A 27,836-nucleotide genomic window follows, 5' to 3' on the forward strand; every position below is an offset into this window, starting at 1 on the left:
AAATAACTTGGAAATGTGCCTTAATAGTGCAGGACTAGCTGATTTATGCACTACTTGGACTGTTTTGCTTGTTTATATTTAAGTTACTCTGCAGTCCCTATATTTCATCAGCAATTCAAGACGTTACAGTCAGGAAAAGAAGGGGATGGATTTTCTTTCTTGTGTGGAGAACAGGTTGGGGCTTGCAGCCCTGTCAAGAGACCCAGAGCCCCCTCAGACCCCCTGGAGCCCTTCCAGAGCAGTGGAACCTTGTCAGAGCCTCTGGCGTCCTGTCAGCCCCACCGGAGAGCTCTGAAGGGCCCTGTCAGCCCCACCGGAGAGCTCTGAAGGGCCAGCAGCCCGCTCGGAGCCCTGTCAGCCCCACCGGAGAGCTCTGAAGGGCCATCAGCCCGCTCGGAGCCCTGTCAGCCCCACCGGAGGGCTCTGAAGGGCCATCAGCCCGCCCGGAGCCCTGTCAGCCCTCAGAGTCCCCCGGCCCCGCGCGCTGTCCCCGCTCCCCCCGCGCTGTGTCCAGGACGCCCCGCCCGCCCCGCCGTTCCCATGGCGACGAGGCGCCCCGCCCACTGCCACAGCTTCGCCGTCGCTATTGGTTGGGCTCCTTTTGGCCCCGCCTCCTCCCGCTCGCCATTGGTTGCGCGGCCACCGCAGCGCGCGGGGGTTGGGCGCGGGGCGGGGCGGGCGCAGGCGCGGTGCTGTTATTGTTCCGCGGTGCCTCCGCCTAGCCCGGGCCGCCGCCGCCGCCGCCATCGCTATCGCCATGCCGGTGAGATCCGGGAGGGATGCGGGCTGTGGCCCCCGGGGCCGTCCGGGCACCGCGCACCGCTGCCCGCCGCGCCCGGGCTTGGCAGAGCCGGTCGCCACCGTTCCCATGTGCGCGCAGGAGCCGCAGGGCGGGCGGTGCCTGTCAGGCCGGGCGGGGCGGGGGCTGTGGAGGGGCCGCGCCAGGCCCCGCGGAGGCGGCGGCACCTCGGCAGCGGGGAGTGGGGGCCCGGCCGCCCCCGAGGGGCTCGTCCCCTATCCCGGGTGGAGACACCCGATTCCCGCTCTTGGTTTTGGCTGGCGCTTCTTGTGCCGTCGCTCCCCCGCCCGGGCGGGGCTGAGCCGCTCTCCGCGTTGGGCAGGACGGCAAAAGCCGCTGCTCAGGCCTGAGAGCAATCGGGGCAGGTGGCAGGTGGAGGGAGCGGCGCTTGGAAACAGGATTTGTTTCGGCTTGACATCCAGTATAGCTGCTCTAGGAGTAGTTAAATGCTCAGCCGCAGCATCTCTAGCCCAGGGGAGTGTCTTAACTAGATTCATCAGCCGTGCTTCAAGATTTGTTTTGGTAGCTACATGAAAGAAAATGAATGTGAGGTTTTATAATACGACATTTATGTTTTCTAAAGGATTAAACTTAGGCATGTACACTGAGAGTTATAATTAAAATTAATTCCCTTCAGCCAGCACTCCCTGGTATTTAGTTGTGTGCTCTGTGAGGTTTGAGAGCGTATAGTCAGTGTTACTGGAAAAGAATGTCGTGGCTTCACTCAATTCCAGCAAACTTGTTGCAGACTGCAAGGTGAAATTGTTTCTTGAAAGAGTCCTTAAATTATGTCGAATGTGAAGTGCTCAAGGTTTCTCACTCAGTTTCCATGTTGGCAAACAAGAAGATCCCATTGTCTGAATAAGTGTGTTATTCTCTCAGCTTTAATTATTAACCAGTCCTGGTTTGAAGTCCCCAAGTCCATGATCCTCTGGAGATGTAGCTGCCCAAGCTGATTCAACAGTGTTTGTGCTTAAACACACAGTAGTTTTTATAATGGGAGGCAGCAGGGCTAGATTAGATATTAGGAACAAACTCTTCCCTGTGAGGGTGGTGAGACCGTGGCAGAGGTTGCTTAGAGCAGCTGTGATTGTCTTGTCCCTGGAAGCGTTGAAGGCCAGGCTGGAGCAACCCGCTCCAGTGGAAGGTGTTTCTGCCCATGGCAGGGGGTGAAGCTGGTTTTCTTGCACCCCAAACCTCTCTGTGATTCTCTGTTAACACTAGTGTTACAGCCTGTGTATTTTCTTTTAAAATAATTACAGATTAACAAGGCCGAGAAGCCGGACAGGCCGGAAAGCTGTGACAATGTCAAGGTGGTGGTTCGCTGCCGGCCGCTCAACGAGCGGGAGAAGGCGACGGGGTACAGGATGGCCGTGAACGTGGATGAGATGAGGGGAACCATAACTGTTCACAAAACAGACTCCTCCAACGAGCCTCCAAAGACATTCACCTTTGACACAGTGTTTGGACCAGAGAGTAAACAGCTGGATGTCTATAATTTAACAGCAAGACCTATTATAGACTCTGTCCTAGAAGGATACAATGGTAAGTCTCTTGTTGTGAGGGAAGGATCCCATCCTGACTCCTGTTCTTTGCTTTGTTAAAATCCCTGCTGATCTTGTTTAAGGGAGTTTCACCTTCTGAGGGCTGTAGCCGCAGATCATTTCTGTTGTGGGCTCTAACTTAAAATAGCCTGAAGGTACTTGCTGTTCTGAGTGCTCAGTGGTTGTACCCACTACTGTCATTAACAGTGGGAGATGGGTGATGAAGGAGACTCTGCTGAGGTCAATTAGCTTCATGTTTTTATCCTTTATCTTCTCTTTGCAAAAGATAAGCACTTATGTCATTATCAGAATTCTCAGCAGCTCCTCACTGTAAATTTCAGTACCCAGGAGCTGCCACGCTGGGCTGTCACTAGGTATCCACACCAGACCTCTGCACAGAGCTGCTGCATTTTTTCCTCTGAACTTTGCTGTTTCCAACTGAGATGACTACTTAAAACACATCTGCCTTTCCCTACAGATAGTCTGTTGCTTTTTGCAGCTGGGAAGAGCACGGCCTTGATTTGTGTATGTTTGTTACTCATGGAAATTTAATATATAAAGGAAAGCTGATTACTGCTTACCATAACAGTATGCCACAAACAAGAACAGTTTATAAAGTTTTCCAAGGTTTGCAAAATTCCTGATAATATTTTGTGCTAACAGACACTGGTTTCAGCTGATTAAAATTCATGGTTTGAAAATAAATTATTTAAGGCTGTACCTGGGGAGGTTTAGACTGGACATTAGGAAGCATTTCTTTACTGAGACACTGGAACAGGCTTTCTAGAGAGATGATCATTGTCCCAAGTTGGAATTTAAGAGGTGTTTAGTCAGTGCATTTAACAACAATCTTTAATTTTTGGTCAGCTCTGAATTGCTTGGGCAGTTGGATTAGATGATGGTTGTAGGTCCCTTCCAGCTGAAATGTTATATTCAGTTTTTCCGGTCTGTAATGTCAGTGGCTTGATAACAAAAACATGAGTTTTCAGCAATGCTAGGCTAAATCTAAGAACTGGGATATTTTTGGAGTTCCAGAGTCTGGGATTTAAGTAACGTTTTTGGATGCCTTCTTATGTAGGCTGATTCTTTCGTCCAAGATGTAGCTGTATCTGCAGGTTCAGAGCTGGGGTTTTGCTGTGGCTCTGCTGTAGAAGCCTCACACCATTTCTGCTGTGGGTTTAATGATTAAGAGTAGTTGGGTTTGCTGTTGGTGTATAATCATGTGCTGCTAATTGGCTGTGTTATTAACTGGGCTTGCCTGCATTGTTTGTGTGTGGAACTGAGGTGTACTAGCATTCCATGCTTTAGTCACTCTGCACTTTTAAAACAACTGACTTTTTATTAGACATCTTGCAGCCTGAATTAAGCAGCAGATAAAGTCCTGTTTGCTGTGTTTGCCCAGCATTTCTGTTGCTCCAGCCTTGTACTCCAGTAGCTACTAGAGTGGGTGGAAAGTCTTAACTCCATAAAAATAGAGGTGTTTGGTGCTATCAAGCTAAGAAAGGATGAAGTAAAACTGCAGTTAGAGTTTAGAGAAGACTCAACTTCTTAGAGTTTTTCTTTTATCTTATCCCTCAGGTACTATTTTTGCATATGGGCAGACTGGAACAGGCAAAACCTTCACCATGGAAGGGGTCCGAGCAGTTCCCGAGCTCAGAGGCATCATTCCCAATTCTTTTGCCCATATATTTGGTCACATTGCCAAGGCAGAGGGGGATACAAGGTAAATGCCTTCCCTTGACTGCTTCTGTCTTCTTTTTTTTTAATGTGAGTCCATGTGTAGCAGGAGCCTGACCTTGACAATGACAACAGAAATGGTACTTCTCCCAAGATGAAAGGCTCCCACTTAGGCAGTTCTTGAGGGGCAGCAGGGCTGTGTTGGTATTTCACTGGGGTTTTTTGCACTCTGTGACTGTGTTTGTGGGAGTTCAGCAAATATTTTGCAAAATAAACTACCCAGCTGTTCATCTGCAGGTTTTTAGTCCGTGTCTCTTACCTGGAAATTTACAATGAGGAAGTGCGAGACCTGCTGGGAAAGGACCAGACACAGAGGTTAGAGGTGAGCCTTCTCTTCTGAATGTGGTGTTTGTTTTGAATCAGAGCAATATTCTGGTTTAAAGATCAGAGAAGCACTTGCAGGGGGGTGGGAGGTTGGGCTCCTCAGCAGTCCTCTTTCCTTTGCAATGCAATAGCTGGATGTCACTGCTGCCTTCTTTGAATCTCTTCCACTTGGTCAGTTGCACAAACTGGCTGTTCCACCCGAGGCAGTTTTGTACCTGCAGTTCTACCCCAAAGGCCCCTCAGCAGTCCTGAGAATTGGAGGCTAGGATTTAAAATCATGTCTTTCCCCCAGAGGAAGCAGTAGTATATTGTCATGCATGAGTCTTTATTCCTTATCTGCTCTGATTCCAAGTGGAATGTTTTATGTGCAAGCCAGAAAATGGAGGAGTAAACCACTATACTGTTACAGTAACACTAGAATTGCTGTTGGGGATCTCCTAGGGATGCTCAGTCTGAACTATTTCTCTCTTAGGTGAAAGAGAGACCTGATGTGGGAGTTTATATCAAAGACCTTTCAGCTTATGTTGTAAACAATGCAGATGATATGGACAGAATCATGACTCTGGGCCACAAGAACCGTACGTAGCCTTGCTGTGGGCAGGTTTATAGCTCAGACAGTAAAGGTCTGGTTGCCAGACCACAGTAGGAGAGCCTAGTCCTGTTGCTGGGAAAAGTGTTTGGCTGAACAGAACAAAAAGGATATCTCCTCCCAAACCCCTTTTGTGCAGCAGCAGGTAAAGAAGGCTGTGCTTCCCACATTGGCCAGTGCCAGTGGGGATCAGCAAAGGGAGGATGCAATGAGGGCAGTCAGTGTTGTCAGAACTGCTTGTGTGTCTCTTCATCCTTTTTCTGCTTCAGTTCTGATCAGGATGAACATCAGCCCTGTGCTGCAAATGGGAGGTAGTTTGTGTTCTGGAAGACTTCTTAGTTAAGCTCAGATTATTTAATGACTTAAATTCTGACTCCTGTTGCCCTTGGCCTGGATTGCTGCGTTCTTATTTCCCAAAATACAGCTGTTTTCAGGGATCTGCTGTGAACACCTTAAGCTACTGATCTTTAAACAGATGAGGACAGTTGCTGTGGTTGGCTTAGAGCTATAGCAGGCTGCAGGACCTTCTGCTAGTCCGGGTTGGGAGTGTACTGCAACTTCAGTGCCCAAGAACAGACTTTGCTGCTGAGTCTGAGCATCCCTTTGCCATCTTCTGGATTACAGGGTTGGGTAAAGAGGCGGGAATGAGTCTCCTCTGAGAGCAGGAAGAGTTAGAGGAAGATGTGATTACTTCTGAAGACATCACTGCTTTTCTCTCTGTTTAAAAGGTTCTGTTGGTGCCACAAACATGAACGAGCACAGCTCTCGCTCACACGCCATCTTCACCATCACCATTGAGTGCAGTGAGAAGGGGGTGGACGGGAACATGCACGTGCGCATGGGCAAGCTGCACCTCGTGGACCTGGCTGTGAGTAGGACCTGACACCTCTTTGGCAAGGCATTTGGGTTGGGTTCTTGAGGTTTTTTTCAGAGGGTTGTGACCATGTTGTTCATCACTTGCAGGTTCCTTTCCTCAGTGTCACAGTTTGAACCAATGTAATTGTACTGGTAAAACATGACTTTAGCTCCAGATTTACACTGAGGTGCCTTTCCTTGAGGAAGATGCAGAAAAAGTGAGACTAGAGGCGTTCAACTTATTTAAATGCATTTTAACTTATTTACATGATGTGTATACAGGATGCTGTATGAAACTCTTTAAAATAATTGCAGCGTTGCTGTTTGCTCTTGTTCTGCTGATAGGAAGGGCTGTAGATGGTGGTTGGCAGCTCCAGCTGAGGTGCCTTTTAACTGCTGACTGACTTCCCATAACATTTTTTTCATGGGGAGGAAAATCTCCATTTTCCCAGCTGCATTGCTTTAAGCAACCCAGAATTTGCTGGCACTGAAAGCTTCTGTTTAAGACCTGTTTGACTTGTCGCTTTAACAATGTCTGAGATTCTTAGTAATTTCTCTAATAATGGATGAAGTGCTTAGTGACATGGCTGCTAGCAAGATTTCACATGTAGCTGGTTCTGTTTGGAGGGAGACTTGTTTTAACTCCTGCTTCATGTTCCCTTTGCAGGGTTCTGAAAGACAGACAAAAACTGGAGCCACAGGGCAGAGACTGAAGGAAGCCACTAAGATCAACCTCTCTCTGTCCACACTGGGCAATGTAATCTCTGCCCTGGTGGATGGCAAGAGCACACACGTGCCCTACCGTAACTCCAAACTCACACGGTTGCTGCAGGACTCCCTGGGAGGCAACTCCAAAACCATGATGGTAAGCTGAGAGATGCTCTTTCCAGTGTCAGCTATTGGGCTGCATTTTTGCAGGGATAGCATATAGACTTGAACAGTCTGGCATTTACCTCATTAATCCTAAGATGTTTGCAGCTTAGAGAACCTTCTGTGTGCATCTCTATCTTTTCTCTTTGCCTCTGTGTATATGAGATTCTAAACACAGCACACGTGTACATACATGTGTGAGATCAAACAGAACCTGTGCTTGTCTAGTCAAAAGTGTAGAAGCAGCAGGAAAGCTTGGGAAGGAGTAGCAGTGTGAGACTGTCAGAGCTGGGGTTGGGTTCTGCAGTGCCTTGTGCTGGGCTCTGACACTGTCCTGCAGTGACTTGGTCTCCATGTGTCGCAGTGTGCAAACATCGGACCAGCAGACTACAACTACGATGAGACCATCAGCACTCTCAGGTATGCAAACAGAGCCAAGAACATAAAGAACAAGGCCAGGATTAATGAGGATCCCAAGGATGCTATGCTCCGCCAGTTCCAAAAGGAAATTGAAGAGCTTAAGAAAAAACTGGAAGAAGGTGAGACTTTCCTTCCCCCTTGTGTTCCTCTCTGCACGAGGCTTGTTCTGCTTGAATGGGAACATTGTTTGCTACTTGAATATGTATCAGATGAGGTTGGCCACTAGTGCAGGTAGGTGTTCTGGTTTTGTTTGCCCTGCGGGATGCAGGACAGGTGCCTAAGGCTGCTCGTGGGGTCTGGCTTTCCCACTAGGTGGCACTTGGCACTAAGGGTGAGTGGTGGCCTCTGGGCTGGGATCAATGTGCCTGGGTTTCCCTGGGTTGCTCTAGCGAGCGTAGGGGCTCTGGACACAACTGACATGGTATAGGGAATTAAACTGAACTGTAACAACAGATCACACTTCTCTGACTGGAGAGGAGGGATGCATTTATCAGGAGGAAAATTGAACCAGGTTCATGGAGCTGGATCTGGATTTATAAACACTGTAGAGCAACAGGAAGTTTATTTAAGCAATGTAAACTTTGTAGCCTTGTGTCTCTTACTTGTCCTACTTGTCCATCAACATGGAGTGACCTTGCTAGAGGGATGCTTTCTGAACAGTGACCAGATGTCACAGCATCTCTCTCTGGAGAAACTCACAGAACAGCTGTAGCATAACTCCAGCATGATTTGCTGTTTGTTGTCTGCCTCATTCAGGAGAATGGTCAGTAATGCTTCTTTCCTTTTCTTTCATCTGAGATAGAAGTGTGAGGTGGAAGAGAAGGTATGGTACAATCCTGCTGTGAAAACTTTGTAGCTTCAGCTGTGCAAAGATGCTCTATTTTCCATAAAAGGCAGCCTCTTGAGCTTTAATACATACACACTGACATCACAGCATTCAGTTGCTTATCTTGATTGTCCTTAAGTTTCCTGACCTGTGACAAGCTGTCTGCTTGCACAGCAGTTAAGGACTTCTGCGAGTACTCATAAGCTGATGTCAGGCACTGCTCTGTTTGGACAAATGCTGCTGTCAGAGTAACAAGCTGTTATGAGGTGAAGGAAAGCTTTTGATAAAAGCACACTCTTCTCTTCTAGGGGAAGAGATCTCTGGTTCTGAAACCAGCGATTCTGAAGAGGAGGATGAAGATGGGGAGATTGGAGAGGAGAAGAGAAAGAAACGGCGGGGTAAGGCAGTAGAGATTCCTGTCAGTGCCACCAGTCAGTCTCCTCTTACCCACAGGCTGGTGCAGGAAGTGTAGCCAGAGCCAGGCAGGGACCAGAGGAGATGTAGAGATGCCCTATGCCGCTGCAATTATCATGCCTCCCCTAGAAATGAAGCCCTTGGGTGCTCTCTCTGTAGGTGGACAGCTCCAATCCTGTGTAGTACCTGCTTCCACTCGGGTCGCTGTGCTTGTTGTGACATCATCCTTTGTGGTGGCTCCCCGGGTGCCGCAAGGTGGCTGCGTATGGCTTGTGACTGACTGGTGGTGTGGAACTTCCCCTGCTCACAGGGGTGGGAGGAAGAAGACACCAAAGATCATTTGTAGGCAGGTGTGGTTTTTAGAGCCCATGGGTATGATTGGAGGGGAATTTCAGCTGTGGTTTAGGCAAAGGATTCATCTGTCTTACGGATCTTCAGTAACTGACTCTGCTGGTGTCCTGTTTTATATTGATAGAGGGAAAATTTGGCCTTTGGGTGTCTCTGTGCTAGCTGAAAAGCTTAATGGGACATTAAACACCTTTTTTGGGAGTAGTCTGAAAAATCCCATGGTGACATTTCCTTTGTCCCACGTCAGTGTTAAACTTCTGTGTATCATCTGAACTCCAGGGGATGTTGCTGAACCTGGAACTGCAGGTCACTGTGTACCATGGGATGCTGTGGCTTCTTGGGAGTTTGCTGTTCTCCTAGAGCCCTGCTGGTAACTCCTCGTGGATAGGAGAGAAATCAAGCCCAGTGCTACATCACAGCTTCCAGCTTCTCTAGTAAACTCATTTTGACATTCAAAGTGCCTTCCTGTCCTGAAGCACCCACATCTGTTGAAAAAAGTTCCTGTTAAAGCATTCCTGCTTTTAGGTGTCCTCTCTTCGTTTTGATGTCTGTCCAAGTAGTCATAAATTACTTTTGCCATGCCTTTGGTGATAGTTGTAACAAGTTCCTTTTTCACCTTTTGATTATTTCTAGAAGTGGAAAGCTTGACCACTGTATCCAAATGTCCTGCCCAAATCTCCTCCCAAGGGGAGACCATCTTCAAAGTGCTGCTTGGAAGGAGTAGAGGGTGGATAACTGGCTTGTTCAACTCCCAAACAAGCTACTCTAGTTAAGTTCCCTAAGGGAGCTGCTTCACAGGAGTGCACACTGCCTGTCCCTGTGTAAGCTGGTCCTGCCTTCAGAGTGAGAAGTGCACATTGCCATGTGCATAACACTGGAAAGGATTCAGGGTCACTGAATCCTCTGCTATGGCAGATATCCACAGCCTTCTCCACTATGATCTGGTGTTCTCTGCTGTTGTTGCTTGAAATGGAAGCTGCCTTGGCATGTTTTTTTTAAGCTATAGTCTGATTAAGATGGGTTTAAACTGAAATGTCTTTCTGAGCATGCAGTTTTGTGCTGGGAAGTGGTGGCTTTGCAAGCTGAGTCTGGGAGGGGTCCTAGCAAATGCTTCCTAGTGGGAACTTGTGCTTTTGAACTAGGTTGCTGGCTCTTCTGGGTTTCTTTCCTTTAGAACTAACTTCCCATCTGCATGTTTCTTCCTCTCTGGGTTTTTCTGTGGGATGCATTTCTGTTTTCCAGGCAGTAGCAGCAGCAGTAGTTCAGACTCCACATGCTCTGTCATAGAGAAACCTCTGGATAAGTCCTTCACTAGTGAGTGGGAGCTCTTAAGTCCTTTAAGCTTTGGCCTTTCCATAATCTGCACACTCCATTTTGCAATGTTGCACTCCTCCCTGCTTTGTCTGTTGGAAAGATAAACCTCAAGCTGTAACTCTGCTAAAGCATGCCTTTCCTTTGCTGCTTCCATGCTTGAAACAGTTATTCAATGTGCATATTGTTAGCCAGATGTGTGAGAGAATAGGAAACAATGTAGTAAGCTGCTTGAGCAAGATTTAAAGGTAATTGAGAAATAATAGATTAAAAAAATCCAGATTGTAGCTTGTGTTAAATGCGCCTTTTACAATACAGAGGAAAAAAGTGAGCTAACTTTTTAATGGGAATTGCTACAATATGAATTCATGAAAAGGACAGCTAGACATGTATTCTGTATTATATTGGACTCTGTCTTCTCAAAATTAGTTTTAGAAACAGTCAAACATCATGAGGCTTATATTTACAAAGAAAATGTGGCCATGCTTGGTTGATTGGCTTTATTTTTGCAGATACTTTAAAAATATCCTTGGTGTTTGGGGTTTAAGTGCCCTGTGATACTAAGTTCTTGATCTCTGTGGGACTTAGTTCAGAGGAACAGGAGATCCAGATTTTGATCTAGTAGTAAAAGTCTGGGCTGCTCTTGATGAGAGAGGTCACTGTGCCTGTAAAAACCCTACAATGAGTGAGGATTGAGGAAACAAATCTTGGGACTTGGCTTGTGGGGACTTCACCTGGTGTTGTTTTGATCCTGGACAGAAGCACTCCACTCTTCTCCCTGTGTGGAGAGACCTTGGAAAGTTTTGCTGTGTAGTTCACTCACTTTTACACTAGCGATGTTAGTGGAAAGCCTCAGCTCAGGGAAGGGTGGTAGCAGGATTAGAAGGAACACAACCCAGGGGAGACCTTTGGTGAGTCCTATGACTAGCCTGGGAGTTTGATTGCTTCAGTCCTACTCCTTTAAAGCTTGCTTGGAACCTGAGTGTTTTATTTAGATGAGGACAGTTAATAGCAAACTGCTGATGTGTCAGCAGGTGGATGAGTCCATCTCCTGCAGATTTGGAGACACCTCAGCTGGGGAAGTTGTGCTGGGCTTTTGGCAATTGGGATAAGTGTAGCTTTTTGTGGTTTGGGATATTAACTGTCCTCTAGTGTGACCCTTCTGCATGTGGTATCTTTCATTATCCTTTTCCTGTCCTGCCTTTTTTGTTGCACTTGCTTGGATAACCAAAAGTGGCTCTATACCTCTATGGAAGCACCAGTTACTGCAAATTAACCTACTAATCCGCTGTGTAATTAAATGGAGAAATCTTGTGTTGAGACTCCCTGTGTGCAACTGTCTTGTATCTTGCAAAGAATTGGCTTGGAAATCTTGGTTAAAACTTAGAACATGTATTCTGAATGGTAATATTTTACAGGTAATTTAACAGAATTGGCTCTCTTGAGTGTGGGGAGCATTAGGTTTGTTAATTGAAGGAGAAATCCACCCTCTTTAACTGTTTCTTAGGTCATGATCCTTGCAGCTGGCTCCTAATGTTGTGTTTAGATCCAGCATTGCATTGAATGGGCAGAAGAATGCAAGAGTGAGCTGAAGATAATCCTGGATTTGCAAAGCACTCAGAAGTACAGACACAGTCTCTGCATTAGCGTAACATGATGCATTAGTGTTTGCTCTAATAGAGGGGTTTTTAGTTATGATCGTCTCATATTTTCTACCCTAAAAACATGAATATAAAATTTGATGTTTATTCTGGTGCTGATGATCTTTGTCCAAAATGATCAAAGCAATAACATTTTCTCTCCTCCTCTTTTTATGTGTTTGCTGCCTCTCTGCGATTTGCTTTCTACTTCCTCTTAATGCAAGATCAAGCAGGTTGGTGTAATTGATTTTCACCTCCTTACAATTGCAAAGCTTGTGCAAGGATCTTACAGCTTGCTTCACTTCAACTTTTTCTCCTAAACTGAGAATATACAGGGCTATGTCCTAATAGTAAGAAGTCTTTATCTGGCTTATCTCATATGATGAGCTCTGTATAGCACTTCCAGAAAGCTTCTTACTCAAATACTAATTACTGAGAGATTTTTGCACCACAAGCCCAGAAAGAAGTGCTCATTATCTGATTCTGAAGTTTAGCAGATGACAATGAAGATGTTGTTTGCTGTAGTGGTGAAGTCCTTGCCTTGCAACAAAAGTAATTAAAGCTCTTGTGCACATGAAGAAATGTATATGCAGATGTGAAAGTATGTGCATGCATGTTTACATATGCAGTGCTCTTTTCTGTGTACAGTGTATATGTGTATAATATATATATGATTATAAATAAATACACATATATGTATATATGTACTTTATTTATAAAATAAATAAAGCTGAATATCTTGAAGGCTGGAGGAGGAGCCTTTTACTGAACAGCTTCCTGGACTGTGTTCTGACCCTGTGCATTATCACTGTGGAAAACAGTCAGGTGGCAGTCAGTGGCTCCTGTTAGTTTCAAGTACATTCTGCAGGGTGGGTTTTTTAATGTCTGGAGAAGCAAAACAAGAAAAGGATGGATTCACTGGTGAATAGATGGATATTTAGGACTTGTGGATTTGAGGAAATGCATCCTCATTCCACGTAACCCCCCAGGATCTCTGTTTACCTGCCTTGAGCACTCCTGGCATTGCAATGAAAGTTGGCTCAAGTTCCAGAGTGGCTTTCAAGAGCAGCAGCCTGACATTTCGTTTCAAATTTGGGGTGTTTGGCACCAAATCATGAGGTCAGTAGGTTCAGTGAGTTGTTCTGGCCACTCCCTTTTTGTAGCTCTCCAAGACATGGACTTGGTGTGCTGCTGTGGTAGTTCTCTTGTAAAGACACAGCTGATTAAACCAAAGCCAACTTTGGTACTTTTGAATCTGTGGGTAATCACTGTTACATAGACCAAATATCATCAAGAAGTTTCTTTAGTTGTCTGGTTTTCATAGGGCTCTTCTGAATTTCTCTATTTTCATACAGTGTGTTTTTAAAAGTACCTACATGCTCACTTTGGAACAGGTAAGCCAGTAAGGAGGGCAGTGAATGAGGGGAATGATAGAGATGCTAATCTGAAGTTTGAGTATTTAACTCTTGGTAGCTGGGCTCTTGTAGCTGTAGGTCAAGACAGTCTTGTGTTTTCCTTCCTCTGGCCTGATCTGCATTGTTAGAACATCAGGGTTTCCAGACTGGGCTTCTCTTCAAGCAGTGTTCCTTCTCCAGGTGTTCTTTGTATGTTCTTTTATATTTTGGGGGTGTTAGGTTCAAGTGTTAGTTATACAACATTGCTGCTCTAGGAGCTGGTGACAACTGCCCAATGTTAAAATGGGATTTGAAGGACTGAGTTTTGCCGATTTTGAAGCTGATACCTAATGAAATTTTTGTTAAATGCAAGTATTGAACATGAACTTGGAAAAAATGCTGTGATACAGAGGTTGTTTACTTTTCAGTGAACTAATTTGTTTTCCCCATGTCTTTCAAAGGCAAAAAGAAAGTTTCCCCTGATAAGATGGTAGAGATGCAAGCAAAGATTGAAGAGGAGAGAAAAGCTCTTGAAACTAAGCTTGATATGGAAGAAGAAGAAAGAAATAAAGCCAGAGCTGAACTGGAGAAGAGAGAAAAAGACTTGCTCAAAGCTCAGTGAGTACCATGCTCTGAGCAGTTTGTGTGGTCGTGTGGGTCGTTCCTTCCTTAATCATAGGAATATCTGGAGATGCATGGTAAGGTGTCTGTCAAACTTTGTAGAAAGTGAACATCATCCCCTGCTATTGTCAAGGTGAAAAAGGAGCTTATTCTGCTTTGAAAGCATAGAGTATATGGGAAAAACAAACTTTTATCCTTTTGACACTTCCTTTCTTAACTTTACTTAGTTGTGGAAGATAGCCTTGAAACATAAATTAATCTCCCAAGACCTGTGAGGAGCAGCAGTACTGTTCTGTAACAGGCTGGGTTACCTGCAGCACAGTCACAAGCATGTAATTTTGGGTGTAGGGGTGCTCTATTCTGAAGCCAAAAAGCTGCCAAGGTCACACAACCCTATGCAAATAGACTGCTCCAGCAGCAGCCAGCATTCCTGGTTTGCACTTCAGCTGCTCTGCCTTGATCTCTGTTCACTCCCCTTTATTTCAGCAGCTGCCTCTGGGCATTGCTGTGCTGGCAGGGCCTTTTTGGGTAGAGGGTGCCTTGAGCAGCCTGGTGATGTCACTGGGTGCTTGCAGCCCCTCTCAGAGGTGACTTGCAGTGGAAGGCATTTCTCTGCTGACCTGGTTTTGCTGGAGTGGTGGCAGCTGGAGCTTGGGGAACTTGCTGCTTTCACTTGCACTGCCTCATCCCCACTTAAACCCTCAGCAGCAAGACAAGTTTTTCCAGCCCTGTGAGTGCTGTCTGGGCTATAAAACCAAGCTGGACCTGATGCCTGCTGAGCATGGTAGTTCAGGAAGTCTCACACCCACCTGTCTGTCTAGGCAAGAGCACCAGTCCCTGTTGGAGAAACTGTCTGCATTGGAGAAAAAAGTGATTGTGGGAGGAGTGGACTTGCTGGCAAAAGCAGAGGAGCAAGAGAAGCTGCTGGAAGAATCAAACATGGAACTGGAAGAACGAAGGAAGAGAGCAGAGCAGCTTCGCAAGGAGCTCGAGGAGAAGGAGGTGAGTTACCTGCTGTGGCTGTGTGCAAACAGCAATGGCAGGACACACCAGGATGTGTTGCCCAGCTGTGCCTCTGCTCTGGAAGCACTGCAGAAGCCACAGGTCACTCACTGGCTGTGCAACCCCTGCAGGTCTGAGCCAGCCTGGCTCAGCCAGGGCTCTGGGCCCTTGGCAAATGCTTTGTTCAAGTAGTTTTTCCTCTTGTTCATACTGTTGTAGAGAGTTTCTGTGATTGTTAATGTGTGTGTGTGTCTGTGCTAAATGTTGTCCATAGCAAGAACGCTTGGACATCGAGGAGAAGTACACCAACCTCCAGGAGGAAGCACAGGGGAAAACCAAAAAACTGAAGAAAGTTTGGACCATGCTTATGGCTGCAAAGTCAGAGGTTAGTATCTAAAGTCTTCAGCCAGTGATTCTGGGAGGCACTAGAGCTAAGAAGGGTAAGCCATCAGCTTTGTAATGCTGGAAAAAGTGCTGTATGTTTAGAAATGTCTTTCTGTGCCGTGTATTTGGCTCACATAATTCACAAATACTAAGTCTGGAGTTGGAGCTTTAGAACAGCATGTTGTAGAGTTTTTCCCCAGGCCAGGCTGAGAAGTGTTATGTGTGAAACCCTGAGATGTTGAAAACTTGAAGGAAAAAACCCTGGTTATCTCTGAAATAAAATGCAAGTTGTGTGCTGGCAGCCCCATGTCCTGCTTTGCTGCAGCCCAAAGGCTCCTCTGCTCTGAGCTGCCTGTCCTTTATGACTGATGCTCTTGTTACCTCATCCTCAGATCCACTGCATCAGTGTGTCCTTTGGCTGGTAGCTGGAGTTCCTGTTTCATTAAAAAATGCTTTTGGTCTTTGGGATCAGAGATTTTCCTTGAAACCTTGCCAGGGATACAACTTGTCTTCTGCTCTTCATCTAGTCTTAGCTGAAGCAGCTTGGATTGGCAGAAGGCCAGTTTTGGCTTTATGAAACTGAGAACTTAATGCTGTTTTCAGCCATTTCTGAGCTGAAATGTTTCAGAGGGTTTATTGTTCAGAGATATTCTGGTACCAATAACCAGAGTTTGCTTTTGTTTTCCAAAAACATCATACAGACAAAAGACTGTTCTCTTTAGGCTGTTACCATGCCTTAAGATAAGTCTGATGCCTCTCAAATGCCTGTTTTATTTTCAGATGGCAGATCTACAACAGGAGCATCAGAGAGAGATTGAAGGGTTGCTGGAAAACATTCGTCAGCTGAGCAGGGAGCTTCGTCTTCAGATTCTCATCATAGACAACTTCATTCCTCAGGACTACCAGGTGAAGGCAAAGCTCCTGAGCCTGGGGCAGGGCTTGTGCTGTGCTAATTTCAGTTCTCTTGCAGCATATTTTCCTAGAGGCTTATAAAAATAAGAAAACCACATTCACCACATAGTTAATTGGTATATTCACTGTGTGCCCATGCATTGAGTCTGTTCAAAATATTTTTTTTTCCATTAGCTTAAAGTTGTGTGTGTGCTAATGTCTGATATTAACACAAAGACTGGATTTTTAGATCTTTGACATTCTTTGAAAGTTCACGATGAGCTTAAATATGTTGCAGACTATTTAATGGGAAAAGTAAGGGAAATTCTTTTTATAGTTTTCATTTTTTCCATATTACAGTGTTTGCTTACTGCTGTCCTGATAGTGTTGGCATCATGGAAACCCCATGCTTAGTTTTCCTGATAGGAGCAACTAGTCTTAAGTAGCTTGTCCAGGCCTTAGGATGTATGTTCTGGAAAGTGCACGTGGAGGGTAGATTGTGCAAGTCTAACACTTACTGTCCTGATTTCTAGGAAATGATTGAGAACTACGTTCACTGGAATGAAGACATAGGAGAGTGGCAGCTGGTAAGAATTGTTGCCTGGCATGTGTACAAGCTAATGAAGCTTCTGAGGGGTTTAACTGAGCCCAGGAAGAAACTGGTGAAGCTGTAGTCAGTTTTACTCTGTACAGTAGGCTTTACTAACAAAACTTCTTTTCTGCTTTCAGAAATGTGTTGCGTATACAGGAAACAATATGAGGAAACAGACGCCTGTCCTGGATAAAAAAGAGAAAGATGTGAGTGATTATTGAATTAATGTATTGAACTGTACAGGCCCGAGTCCTGCCCAAGATGCCATTCTCTATTTAGAGCCAAACTGTCCAATTTCAATTTTCTTTTCTTTTGAAGAAATGAGTCTTTGTAGTGTCATGAAAGCACCATTGATCAGTGTATAAAATTATTCTGATGATTTTGTCTTACAAGTTTTTCTGGTGTTTTCCCAGCCCTTTGAAGTGGACCTTTCCCATGTTTACTTAGCTTACACTGAAGAAAGCTTGAGGCAATCTCTGATGAAGCTGGAGAGGCCGAGGACTTCAAAAGGAAGATCCAGGCCCAAGACTGGTAGAAGGTGAAGAACTCTGGGGTATTTTTATGCAATGAGGGATTTATCCAAGGGAAGGCTTAAGCTTGTAAATGCAAACTTAACACAAGTCTTCAGACATTTGTTTAATGAGAAGGCAAAGGACAAAATTTTTGCATGGTGTAGTTAAGTGTTGCCAGGTGTGACAGAACCTAGTTGAGTTCTCTTTATTGTACTAAATGTTGTCCAGAAAGACTCGTCTGGGGATTTTGTGATGTTCTTTTGCTGCATTCTCCTCTTCCAGCTCCTTGCTTTGTTTTTCTGCATTTGGTGGTGCAGTTTAAGAGTCTGGCACATTGCCAATGCAAACACTGGTACTGATGGAGAGGAGAGGGCTGTTGGGGGAGATTTCAGCATATGCTTTCTTGTGCTTTTTGTTTGCTTGGTTTGCTTACAGAGAAGTCATGTCATGTAGTTTGAAATGTGGCTTGTCCCTGTCTTTCTTAGACATCATAATGATGTGTGTGTGGTGTTGTTTCTCCCTTTCCTTTCTGCTCTCCAAACAGAAAACGTTCAGCCAAGCCAGGAGCTGTCATTGATTCCCTGCTGCAGTAGTGTGACCTGGTCAGAATTCCTGTAAATATCAGTGAGTGTATAAGGTTTGGCCAGAATATGGAATTCAAGGGATGGCACAGTTTGACATGGATAAACTTTTTTTATTTTAAAAACAAGTATTTTTCCTTAGTTGCCTGTATATTGTATGTTATATTAACATAATATCAAACTGGTATATATGATTGATGGTTGTGAAATTCCATGTATTAAACATGTTGTGCAGGGAAGCTTGTTGGTAATCCTTGTTGAAATGTATAGAAAATAGATGTGTGATTGAGTTCTAGATGTGTGTTTAGGTGCTAGATATGTTAGTTAACGAAATCCTGAAGTTAAGGCTGGTAAATCTGACTTATGCCCTGCTTTGCACATAACTGGCAGCTTTCACTGTTGTCCTCTGTTGCACTGATCTGTGTTTGAATGTAGTTGCTGCAAACTTTTAAGAGCATCAAATCTTTTTATTTAATATTCCTCACTGTGGCTGTTAACCCAATTGAGTTGTGTGTGGAATACACAGTCCTTTTCCCTTTTTGCTGTCTTGCTGTACAGAGAAAGTAGTTGGGTAGGGAAAACATGAAACACAAAAGTACTGAGATTTCTGAAAAGGGACCATGCTCTGTTTTAAGTGCAGCAGAAAACAAGGGTGTCTAATAGTTCTTTTATTTTTATCTGTTTGTGATCTGCTGGCACTGTGGAGAATGAGACCTTGGATATTAAGCCAAAAGAGAGCTTTTTTCTTTCTTTTAAGTCTGTGTTACTTTAGCAGCTTTTCATGCTTCAGGGCTGGAATTTTTGTGAGTAGTTCTGTAATCTGAACAGCTGAGATGATTTAAGGAGGATGCTGTAACACAGGACTTGGTGTCAGCCATGGGGCAGTGAGCACTATGGCTCTATTTCCTCATCCCTGACTACAAGGCACTGGCCACTGCTCTACACTGAGGATAAATTTGACTCTCCTTTAGTAAAACAGAATGAATTGTCCAATTTTCCCAGAACAACATCCATGACATAGCTGGTGCTGTCTATGTCCCTGTCTATGCTGTGTGCATCTCTGGCTGTGCTCTGATGAGAGGAAAAAATGTTTGGTCTCTGATAATAACCATTTATTTGTGATGGCTGCTCTTTTTATTTGATATTTATGCTGCTAATAGACACATATCACTTTAATATGTTGCTTTTGTGTCACAGAGAAAATGCATCTCCTTCAGACTGTGTGTGTTTTACAAGTCATCAATCACATCAGCTGTGGGTATCTCAGAGTTACTGTGCCAGGGTGGAGGGATGGGCTGTGACCTCATCTTAGTGAGGTCACTCACTTAAACCTGGAGGATTAAAACCTGTGATTGCTGTCAGGAGAAAATGGAGTCCTTCAGTGTGACAGAAAACAAGACATCTCAGGTGTCCTGAGTCCTTGCTAGTAGCCACATCTGCTTTTACCAGAAAGTTCCTGTGAGGTATTTAAAGAAGTTAAATGCCCTTTCTTGCTGTCAGGATGGTTACCTGGAGGTACCTTGGGGTCTGTAATAGGTCTGTGACAGGATCTGTAATAGTTAAAACTGGTCTTGTAAGGACATACTTTGCTCTGAAGGATACATTCTGTGCTATTCTAAACAAGTTGTAAGCTTTTTCCTGGTGTTTTTAATGGTTTTTTTCAGGATCATGACCTGGAGAAACATGCTGCCCTCGCTACTGGAGGGAGTGTCACCTAAATTCATACAACATACAGATACAAACACTGGCATTTGTTTTTCCTAGCATAGCATTTAGAGGTAAATGCTCAGAAACTTTCTCGATTGAAGTTGGTTTTGCTTGTGAAGAACTGATCTTATTGTAAAGGTGCTTGAATAGAGTTGGATTATCTCTTATTACATACTTATCAAAAAATCCAGACTTAAAATGACTTAAATGCTGCTTAAAGTCTTTCAGTTCTGAGTCCAAGCAGATAGATGCATAGCTGTGGCCTGTACTAGTTCTCAGAACCAGGGATAACTTCTGTTTCCTCTTTGTGTTGTATCTTGTGCTGACATTTATTGAATGGTCTGGTTTCATGGGAGTTAAACCACAACCATGCTTTCAAAAAGACTATTGAAAATCCTTTTTCCTGGCAGGCATCAGTCAGTTCAAGATACTGCTGCAAACAGTGGCACTCTGCTTAAAATATTTAAATACTTAAAACATAAAGGCATATGATTTACAATTACCATGAGAGTCCTGCTGCTGAAAACCTTAGTACTCTGCATATTTAAGTGAGCCTTGGAGCAGGGGAAAACAGTAATTAATTACTTGCACACCTCTAGTTGGCAGGTTGGAAAAACTGGTTGTCTCCTGTTACAGAGGCTTGGAGAACAAGTTATTTGCTCTAGAAGAGGATTTTAAATAGTGGAACAACTCTCATGGTCATGTGCCCTGTCAGTTTGGCTCACCTGTTAAGAGGTGTGTTGTGGAAGTTCTGGGAAGTTTCTTATAAAACCAGGGAGTTTGGCTTGTAGATCTACCACATGGGCCCTCTCTATAGCCCTGCCCACCTCTGAATGTCTAATGGGCCCATAGTGTGTTTTAATAAGGAAAGGATTTTGGACTTTCAAAAGCTTAATACAGCCTTTCTTGTTGCAGGTCAGTATGTGCTCTAGAGTATTTATCAAAACTCATATTACATAACATACTCTGTGTGTGCTCATCTTTGCATTGTGCTAACAGAAGATTCTCCTATTCCAGAACATTGACCTTAACAATGAGATTTTTGCTTAATGTTATGTAAATTAATTATTTCATTTTTAACTTTTTCCTAATCCTTTAAGAGGAGGGGAAATGGTCCTTAGTGTCTTTCACTGACAACACTGTCTGCACATGTCCAGCTTTCACCTTTCTCCACGGTTCTGCTTAGCCAGGCCTGTACAGAGGGAAAAACTGCTAGTCCATATAATTTGTCTGTTTATTGTTTTTTTAACTCTGTTTATTTCTGACTATTTCTTGTTTTATTAAAGTTAATTCATTATACTGTATATATCAATATTTTGTCCCTGGAGCATGTTCATACCATGAAATAAAATTCTTGATTCCTAATTCTACCCTGTGTGCATGTTTTCCAAATAACATTATACAAAGCATATCTTTTTAACTCAGTTGTGTCAGGAGCTGCGTGAGGAGAGGTGGGTGAGATGCCTCTGTAGCTCTGAGCTGCACAGAACTCTGGAGGAGTTTGTGCAGAGACTTTTGGGTGTGTTGGAGCCTTGTTGCCAAGCCCCAGGGCAGTGGGCAGCAGGACCTTGTGGAAGAGGTGGGCAGGGCAGAACAAGTGACTTCTTTGCAAGACTATAGAGGAAAGCAGTGGGCTGAGGCTGCAGCTCTAGAGCTGTGCCTGAGGAGCTCCTCGAGCCCCTGTTTGAGCCCATTCTCTGCTGGGGTGGCCCTGGGCTGAGCCAGGGCACTGCAAGAGCAGTTTCTGGCCTCCTGCATGGTCAGTGCTGCCCCTGCTCTGCTCCTCTGATGTGTGCATTGCTGAGGGGGAGAAGGCTTTGCTGTGTGACACAAGCCAGCCACACCCTGTACTGGTGCAGATGGTGTGAATTTACCTGCACTCACTGGAAATGTTCAGCTCTGTTCCCTTCACTGCCATGAGCTGTGTTGTTTGGCAGTGCCTGTGGCCCCCAGCCTGTTCAGCCCATCGGTACCAGGTTTTCCATGGTCTGCAGCCTCTGCAGCTCCCCAGAGTCCTGTGACCCAGCTGATGCATGAACCAAACCCTGCACAGTCCTGGCCTCTTCACTCCTGGGCCACAAAGGGCTGTGCCATATGTATGTATATGTTATAATATAGGCTATAAGTAAAGTGAGGAGAGAACTTGGTTAGCTCCAGACCTGATTTCTCCCTTTGCAGCTGGAGCATGTGCTTTTGAGTTTTCAGCTGTCAGGAGCATGCCCTGTTTGTGGTCTGGCTTATCCCCTCTGTCTTCTCTTGGGCTTTTCCTTCTGCTTAGACCTCTGTTCCTCATGTTAGCATGAGCTTAATGCCATAGCAGGACTGCTTGTTTGGCAATTCCTAGCCACATCACCCTTGTTCCCATAAACTTGGAAATCTCTTAAATGTTGCCTTATATAATGTCCTATGCAATGCCAACATATTTGGTCCAAAAATACATTTATTTAAAGAATTACTATACATAATCTTTGAAAAAATAGGGTCATAGCTTAAAAACAGAAGAGGTGTCTTTTCACTTCTGATATTTATACTCGTTTTGGAGGACTTGGTGTAATTCCTTGAGGAAATTCTTCAGTGAGGTGGTGCTGCCTGCTGCCACAGGACATGGCCCCTGGAATGGGAAAAAAGGCCTGTTAAAAAGCTTGCTGGGGTGGGATTGGGTTCTGCAGCTTGGGTTGGGCTGCCAGCAGTGGTGGGAGAGTAAAACAAAAATGGTGACCAAGGGAGAAGCTTGAAGGCTGTAGGCAGTGCAGGGAGAAGTGTTCCTCACCTCGTTCCCTGCTCCCCTCTGCTGGACCAGCTTGAGCAAGTTGTCATAAATGCCCTCAAGGCTGCAGTTCTTGACCTGCTCAGCAATTTTGGCAGCTTTGCAGAAGATCTCTGTGTTGTTCTGTCCCTGGGAAAAGACACATGGCTTAAAAAAAACCCTCCTTTTGTATAGTCATGGCTTATTAGCAGCTGATTAAAACACTACAAATAATACATTTCTATTCTAAAGGATAGGTGAAAATTGTGGTTTGAAGTGCCAAAGCCTCCCTGAAGCTTTCCAGCTCAACTTGTGCAGACCTGGCTCTGCTCCCATTGCTTTCCTGGTGAGGAGGAATCAACCCCTGGCAGAAGCTGTGGCAGTGTGGCACAGCAGTGAGCACCCTGTGGTGGAGCATCGTGCTCCTCCTGCAGGTGTGGATGTGGGACCCTGTGAAGCTGCTCCCTGCAGGTTCCCTGGGAGTGAAGCTGGTTTGAGCAGGCAGAGGTGCTACAGGAGTAACAAAAGCACCTGGGATGAGTTTGCCTTCGTTAGAGGCTTTGAGAAGTCCCATAGCAGACACATGTGGAAGATGAGGAGTTGATAAATAAAGTGCTGGCATCAATAAAAACTATCTGACTTTCCTCCTCAGGGGATGTTCCCAGTGCTGCCTGCTCTATCTCAGCTGTCACCTGAACAGTATCTTCAAACAAGTGACCAGTAAGCACGGGCAACTCTGTGGGGCTGTGCAGCATCCCAGGCATCTCTTCTCACACCCAGGACTGCTCCCTGTGGCAGAAGGGGTGTGGGGATCCCCTGAGGGGTGCTGATCCCCCCAGTGAAGGCTGCTGTACCCCTCAGATATCACCGGGTGTGGCATGAGGTGAGGGCATGGGCTTTCTGTGAAAACAGGAACTCAGGGGCTGGGGAGCTTGGCTTAGGCAGCAGTTTTCAGAGCAGAAAGGGACCTTATTATCTGCTATTAAATCTTGTGCTAACTGCAGAGCCTTCCCCCAGATGAGAGGCTGAAGAGGGATACTGGGTCTACCCAGTGCTCACTATGCTTTGCAATAGATGCGTGGAGGGGTCTCAGCTGGTGACCACACTCCAAGGCAAAGGGAGATGTTCCTGTCTCTGAAAAGCTGAAACCTCTGTTTGCTGCCCAAGCACAGGTGCCTATCCCTGCCCTCCCTCTGGCCTCTCCCTGTCCCTAGGGTGACCAGAAGCCACCAATGCTGGAGGTGGAGATGGGTGTGGGAAGGTGAGGGCACCTGTGCAGTACACCAGGAGTGGTGAGAACCAGCTGGGCAGCCCAACGTTTGTGCTGGGGGCTCACAGTGGGCTCCTTGCTCCTCCACAGCATCACACCAGGACAGGCAGGATCCCAGGCTTCCCACCTGCCTCCCACTGCCCTGTGCCCTCCTCTGGCCCTCAGCATCCTCCCAGTACCCATCAGGGCTCTATGGTTGGGTTCCTTTCTTACCTCATAATCTGCAAAAATATTTGTCACATTCATCTGGTTACAGGAAACCTTTACAAAGACAAAAAGGAGAGGAGCAGTCAGGCTCCAGACAACATGGATCTGTCCTGGTGTGCACACACCGACTGACACACATCCGGCCACCCGCCAGGCCCCAGGAGCATCATGACCCCCGTGCTCATCACCTTCCTCTGGCTCAGCATTGGTCCCTCTGAGCCTGCTGAGACAGTCTGTCCCTCCCATCAGTGGGTAAAACACCAACCAGCCCTACCTCTTCCCGTTGGATCTGGCCCAGCAGTATGATGCTCTCCCTCAGTATTTGGTTCCGTCGTGTGTGCACCCGTGGAGTCAGGCAGGCTGACAGCACCAGGAAGGTGAGCAGGACCTGCACCAGGATACTCATGGGCTGCTTTGGCTGGACTCCTTCAGCTCTTAGTCTCTGGATTGTTTGGTGATCTGTAACTGTGTGCACTTTTCTGGAGGAAGCACCTCAATTTATTACTGTAAAATTGCTGAACCAGAAGGAAAAACTTATTTTTCCCTTATAGGCACTTTCCAAAGTTGCTCCCAATTAGGAGAGCAACAGGTCTTTTTTGTACAAGTCAAAATTTTCTTCTGATCTTGCTTTATGAAATTTCCATTGTAAGATGACAGTGGCAGGAGTCAGGTCAGATACAGTGACCTGCCTGGTTTGGGGATTCTCCATTTCTCCATATCTCAAGACTTTCTCTACACCGTGAATTGGAAGTGGTTAAACTGGGGTATCCCACGGCTCTGGAACACTCCAATAGCAACACTTTTCTTTTTATTTTCCTTTGAGCATCCTGCAAGATCTTCTATCATGTTTCATTTGAATATCTCCAGATCACGTAGAGCATCCTTCATCTGCACACTGATTTCCGTCCCTGAGTTTCTTAACCTGGGGAGCAACAGAGAGTAAGGCAGAGCCCTGTGGGGACAAACCTGGGCAGGATCAGGGCATCAGCCTGGGGGGGTTGCAGAGAGCTGGGGACCCTCCTCACCAAACAGGATCCCCAAAGCAGTGTGGCATCCTGCAGGGTTGTGTGCAGGGAGGTGGTGTGGATAGTCCTGCTGTGTCAGTGCTGGGAGACTGGGGGTTTGTGGCCCTATTCCAGCATTTCAGGGAGTTGGAGACTGCCCTGTCCATCCTGCCCTGCTTGGGGAACAACAACCTGAGTTTTCAGGCAATGGGCTCTGTTTGCCAGCCCCACCAACCGGTACTGCCACAGGAAATAGCAACGAGAAATGCTGAGCTGGGAAACTTTGGAGTTTTGTAATAACTAATAGGGAGTTTTCCTAACTCAAACAGCAACTTGCTACCAGATAACAACTTGTGAGCACTTGATGAATCTGGGAGTAGCCAAACTGAGAGTAATTTTGTTTGTCTGGTTCCAAGATGGCCCGGATGAAGTTAGGTGAAGTCACCAACACAGAAAGACCTTTGTGAGGGATTTACCAGTGGAGAGTTGTACTGTTTCCTACCTCCCTGTTATGGAGAGAGGTAAGGGAGAATGCTCTGGCTGTGTGACTGCATCCATGGCCTCCAGGGATGGTGGGTCCTCACCAGCATGCCCAGAGCTGTCCCACTGGTGTGGGATGAGTGGTGGTGGTGGTAAGATCCCTGCTAAAAGTGATGCTGGACAAGGTGACGGAGGCAGTAGCCTCATCCTGCAGACCCAGGGATTTCCCCCGTGATCAAGGTGACCTGGAATAAGCAAAGAGAAAGTGCTCAAATCACAGAAAAAGTTAACCTTTGCTCTAGTCGGGCTGAATCATGGTGGAAAACTGCATCACTGTGTGATGAGAAGGTCAGCAGTTGTGTTGGGTTTGCATGGCAAGTTTTGGTAGTGGGGAACTACAAGGCTGGGTTCTGTGAGAAGCTGCTGGAAGATTTCCCAATGCCTGATGGAGCCAACTCCTGTTGCTCCAGGAGGGACCTGCTGCTGGACAAGGCCCAGCCCATTGGCAACAATGGCAGTGCCCTGGGGAAAAGCCCTGCACAACTGCAGCTGGGAGAGAAAGGAGAGAAAATCGGGAGCAAAATTAATTCTGGGAGGAGGGGATGGGTGGGGTTAAGGTGTCTTAAGGTTTAGTTTTTATTTCTCGTTATCCTACTCTGATTTGATTGACAATAAATTGAATAATTAAATTAATTTTCCCCCAGGTTGAATCTGCTTTGCCTATGACAGTAACTGCTGATTGTTTTTCCTTGCCTGCTCTGACTCACATGCTTTTTGTTATGTTTTCTCCCCACTGCCCAGTTGAGGGTGACAGGGGTGCTGTGGTGGGGCCCTGACATCCATCCAGGGTCAATAATCCAACACAACAGCAAATTAAAGGACTCCCATGTCCTTTCCCAAGGGTGGGATGGAGCTGATGGCAGTGATGGCCCCATCACTGGCTGAAGGGACAGCTACAGCCCCAGTGGGGTCCCCACTGTTTCTGGAGCCCTGGCTGTGCCTCCATCCCAGCCACCATCCAGGGATGAACCTGCCCTGCTTCCCTACCAAAGAAAGGGGCTTGACTCACAAATGTGTCCTCAGTTTTTCTCCTCTTGGAGCTCCCTGGGCTCTGTGGAGCATCTCCCATCCCACAAGGATCCTGCCCAAGGATCTCAATCACCAATACACCTATGGCCCCTGAGCCTGGGCTCTTCCAGAAGTCACATCCACCAGCTCAGCTCTCCCCACTTTGTCTCTCTTTGTCCCAAACCAGAAAGATTCCAGGACAGCCACTGAGACAGGGCCTTGAGGGTTTGCCCAGCTGTCACATCCTGCCTGTGGTGACTGGCAGCTGATGACAGCAGGGATCATGGAATCACAGAATAGGTTAGCAGGGACCCACAAGGGTCATCGATTCCAGCTGCTGGCCCTGCACAGCACCATCCCAAAGGGTCACACCATGTGCCCAAGGGTGTTGTCCATGTTCTGCTCTCATGCAGTTCTGCTGCTGCCATTCCTGGTGCTGATGGTGCTGGGGTTTGTCCAGGGCAAATCCCAAGGCTGCAGCTGAGCCCTATTTCATGCATTTAGAGCATGTGTAACAATTTCCAGTGGTTATTTTGTGTGCTGCTGGCACCAAGCAGGTTCTGGTCCATAAGCCAGTCCCATTCCTTCCCTCTCCCATCAGACAAGTCTTCCCTGCCTTGCAGCTCCACTTTGGCTCCTGCTGGCTCCCCCTTCAGCCCCCTCTGCCCCCAGACCACAGCCTGCACCCCAAAACCCCCTCCACCATGGCCCCATGCACAAGGCCCCCTTCCCAAACAAAGGCTCTCATCCTTCCCCCTCCAGCCCTTCCTTTCACCAGTTTCCTAAGCCACAAGCCAGGTGGGTTCTTTGGTGCCTTTTCCTTTCTCGAGGCCTTGCTTTCAGCAGCAGAGTGGGGACATTTACTGTACATTGCCCCAAAAATGCTTTTCCAAGGAGCATTCCTGAACAAGGAGGCAGCTCCCCCAGTGCTCCTCATTAACTGCTGAAGGTAGGAGGGAATTGACAGGATAATCTACGGACACAAAGAGCTCAACTCAATTGTTTATTGCTTAAGCCTAGGGACATTTCAATAAAATCAGTGCATAGTTGACACGAACAAAATAATAAAATGAAGACCTTCAAATACATGGTAATTTGAATATATTAACTCTCTTAATAGCAATATTTTAAATAGAGAGAATAATAAATTACAAGTCAGCACATGTTCATTCATCGTTGTGCAAAGGCAATCAGACAGTGAGAATTCCCTAGAATGAGGTAGCAATATTTTAAATATGATTGTATTCCACAGAACTACCGTGTAATTTCAAAACAAACCTTGAATACCGGCTTTTCTTTTCTATTTTGGGTCCCAAGCAAAGAAAAGCTTTCAACAGCCAGGACTTTTTGGTCTTGAATCTTAAGATTAGACACTATAAAAATAAGTTATTTAAATAACATATAATAATAAATAAAGTTCGGAAGTACGATGCCAGTAAGCACCCATTAGATTCAAAGTTATCCTACATGCTCTCCTGTCTTCAGTATTAATAACTTAAAAGCCACCTACAATAGAAGAGACACATTGAAGTTGCAGTAACAGTTCCAGCCCCTCCGACCCCTTTCCCCTCCCAGCTTTTGCTCTCGGATGCTGCACTTCCCCAGCCCTGCTCCCAGAAATCGCCTCCCCAACAGCTGCACAGTGAACATCAGCTGCACCTGGTAACACATCAGTGAAAAATTCATCATCTCAGCCTAGA

The 27,836-nt window shown here is 45.9% G+C and overlaps 2 protein-coding genes across 4 annotated transcripts; one reads left to right on the forward strand and one right to left on the reverse strand.

The window, feature by feature from the left end:
- The first annotated feature begins 694 nt into the window (after positions 1–694).
- On the forward strand, positions 695–20,729 carry KIF3A (kinesin family member 3A). Of its 3 annotated transcripts, XM_083871675.1 has the most exons (18): positions 695–763; positions 2,062–2,344; positions 3,922–4,066; positions 4,318–4,402; positions 4,877–4,982; positions 5,722–5,861; positions 6,516–6,713; positions 7,083–7,257; positions 8,273–8,362; positions 9,969–10,040; positions 13,533–13,689; positions 14,514–14,694; positions 14,969–15,079; positions 15,859–15,984; positions 16,503–16,556; positions 16,699–16,767; positions 16,975–17,099; positions 17,618–20,729. In XM_083871675.1, exons 1-18 carry the CDS (start codon positions 758–760, stop codon positions 17,664–17,666), a joined length of 2,172 nt encoding a protein of 723 aa, XP_083727801.1. In that variant the 5' UTR covers positions 695–757; the 3' UTR covers positions 17,667–20,729. The 3 variants fall into 3 exon arrangements, with proteins under 3 accessions (XP_083727801.1, XP_083727799.1, XP_083727800.1); XM_083871673.1 differs by lacking the exon at positions 9,969–10,040; XM_083871674.1 differs by lacking the exons at positions 8,273–8,362; positions 9,969–10,040.
- Positions 20,730–21,873: 1,144 nt separating this feature from the next.
- On the reverse strand, positions 21,874–23,990 carry IL4 (interleukin 4; the record flags this gene model as incomplete). The annotated part of the gene is made up of 4 exons (XM_083871516.1): positions 21,874–21,972; positions 22,132–22,257; positions 23,591–23,638; positions 23,859–23,990. 4 exons carry the CDS (start codon positions 23,988–23,990, stop codon positions 21,874–21,876), a joined length of 405 nt encoding a protein of 134 aa, XP_083727642.1.
- Between the last annotated feature and the right edge of the window lie 3,846 nt (positions 23,991–27,836).

Source organism: Zosterops lateralis (assembly GCF_965231275.1).
Source record: "Zosterops lateralis genome assembly, chromosome: 14".
Taxonomy (NCBI): domain Eukaryota; kingdom Metazoa; phylum Chordata; class Aves; order Passeriformes; family Zosteropidae; genus Zosterops; species Zosterops lateralis.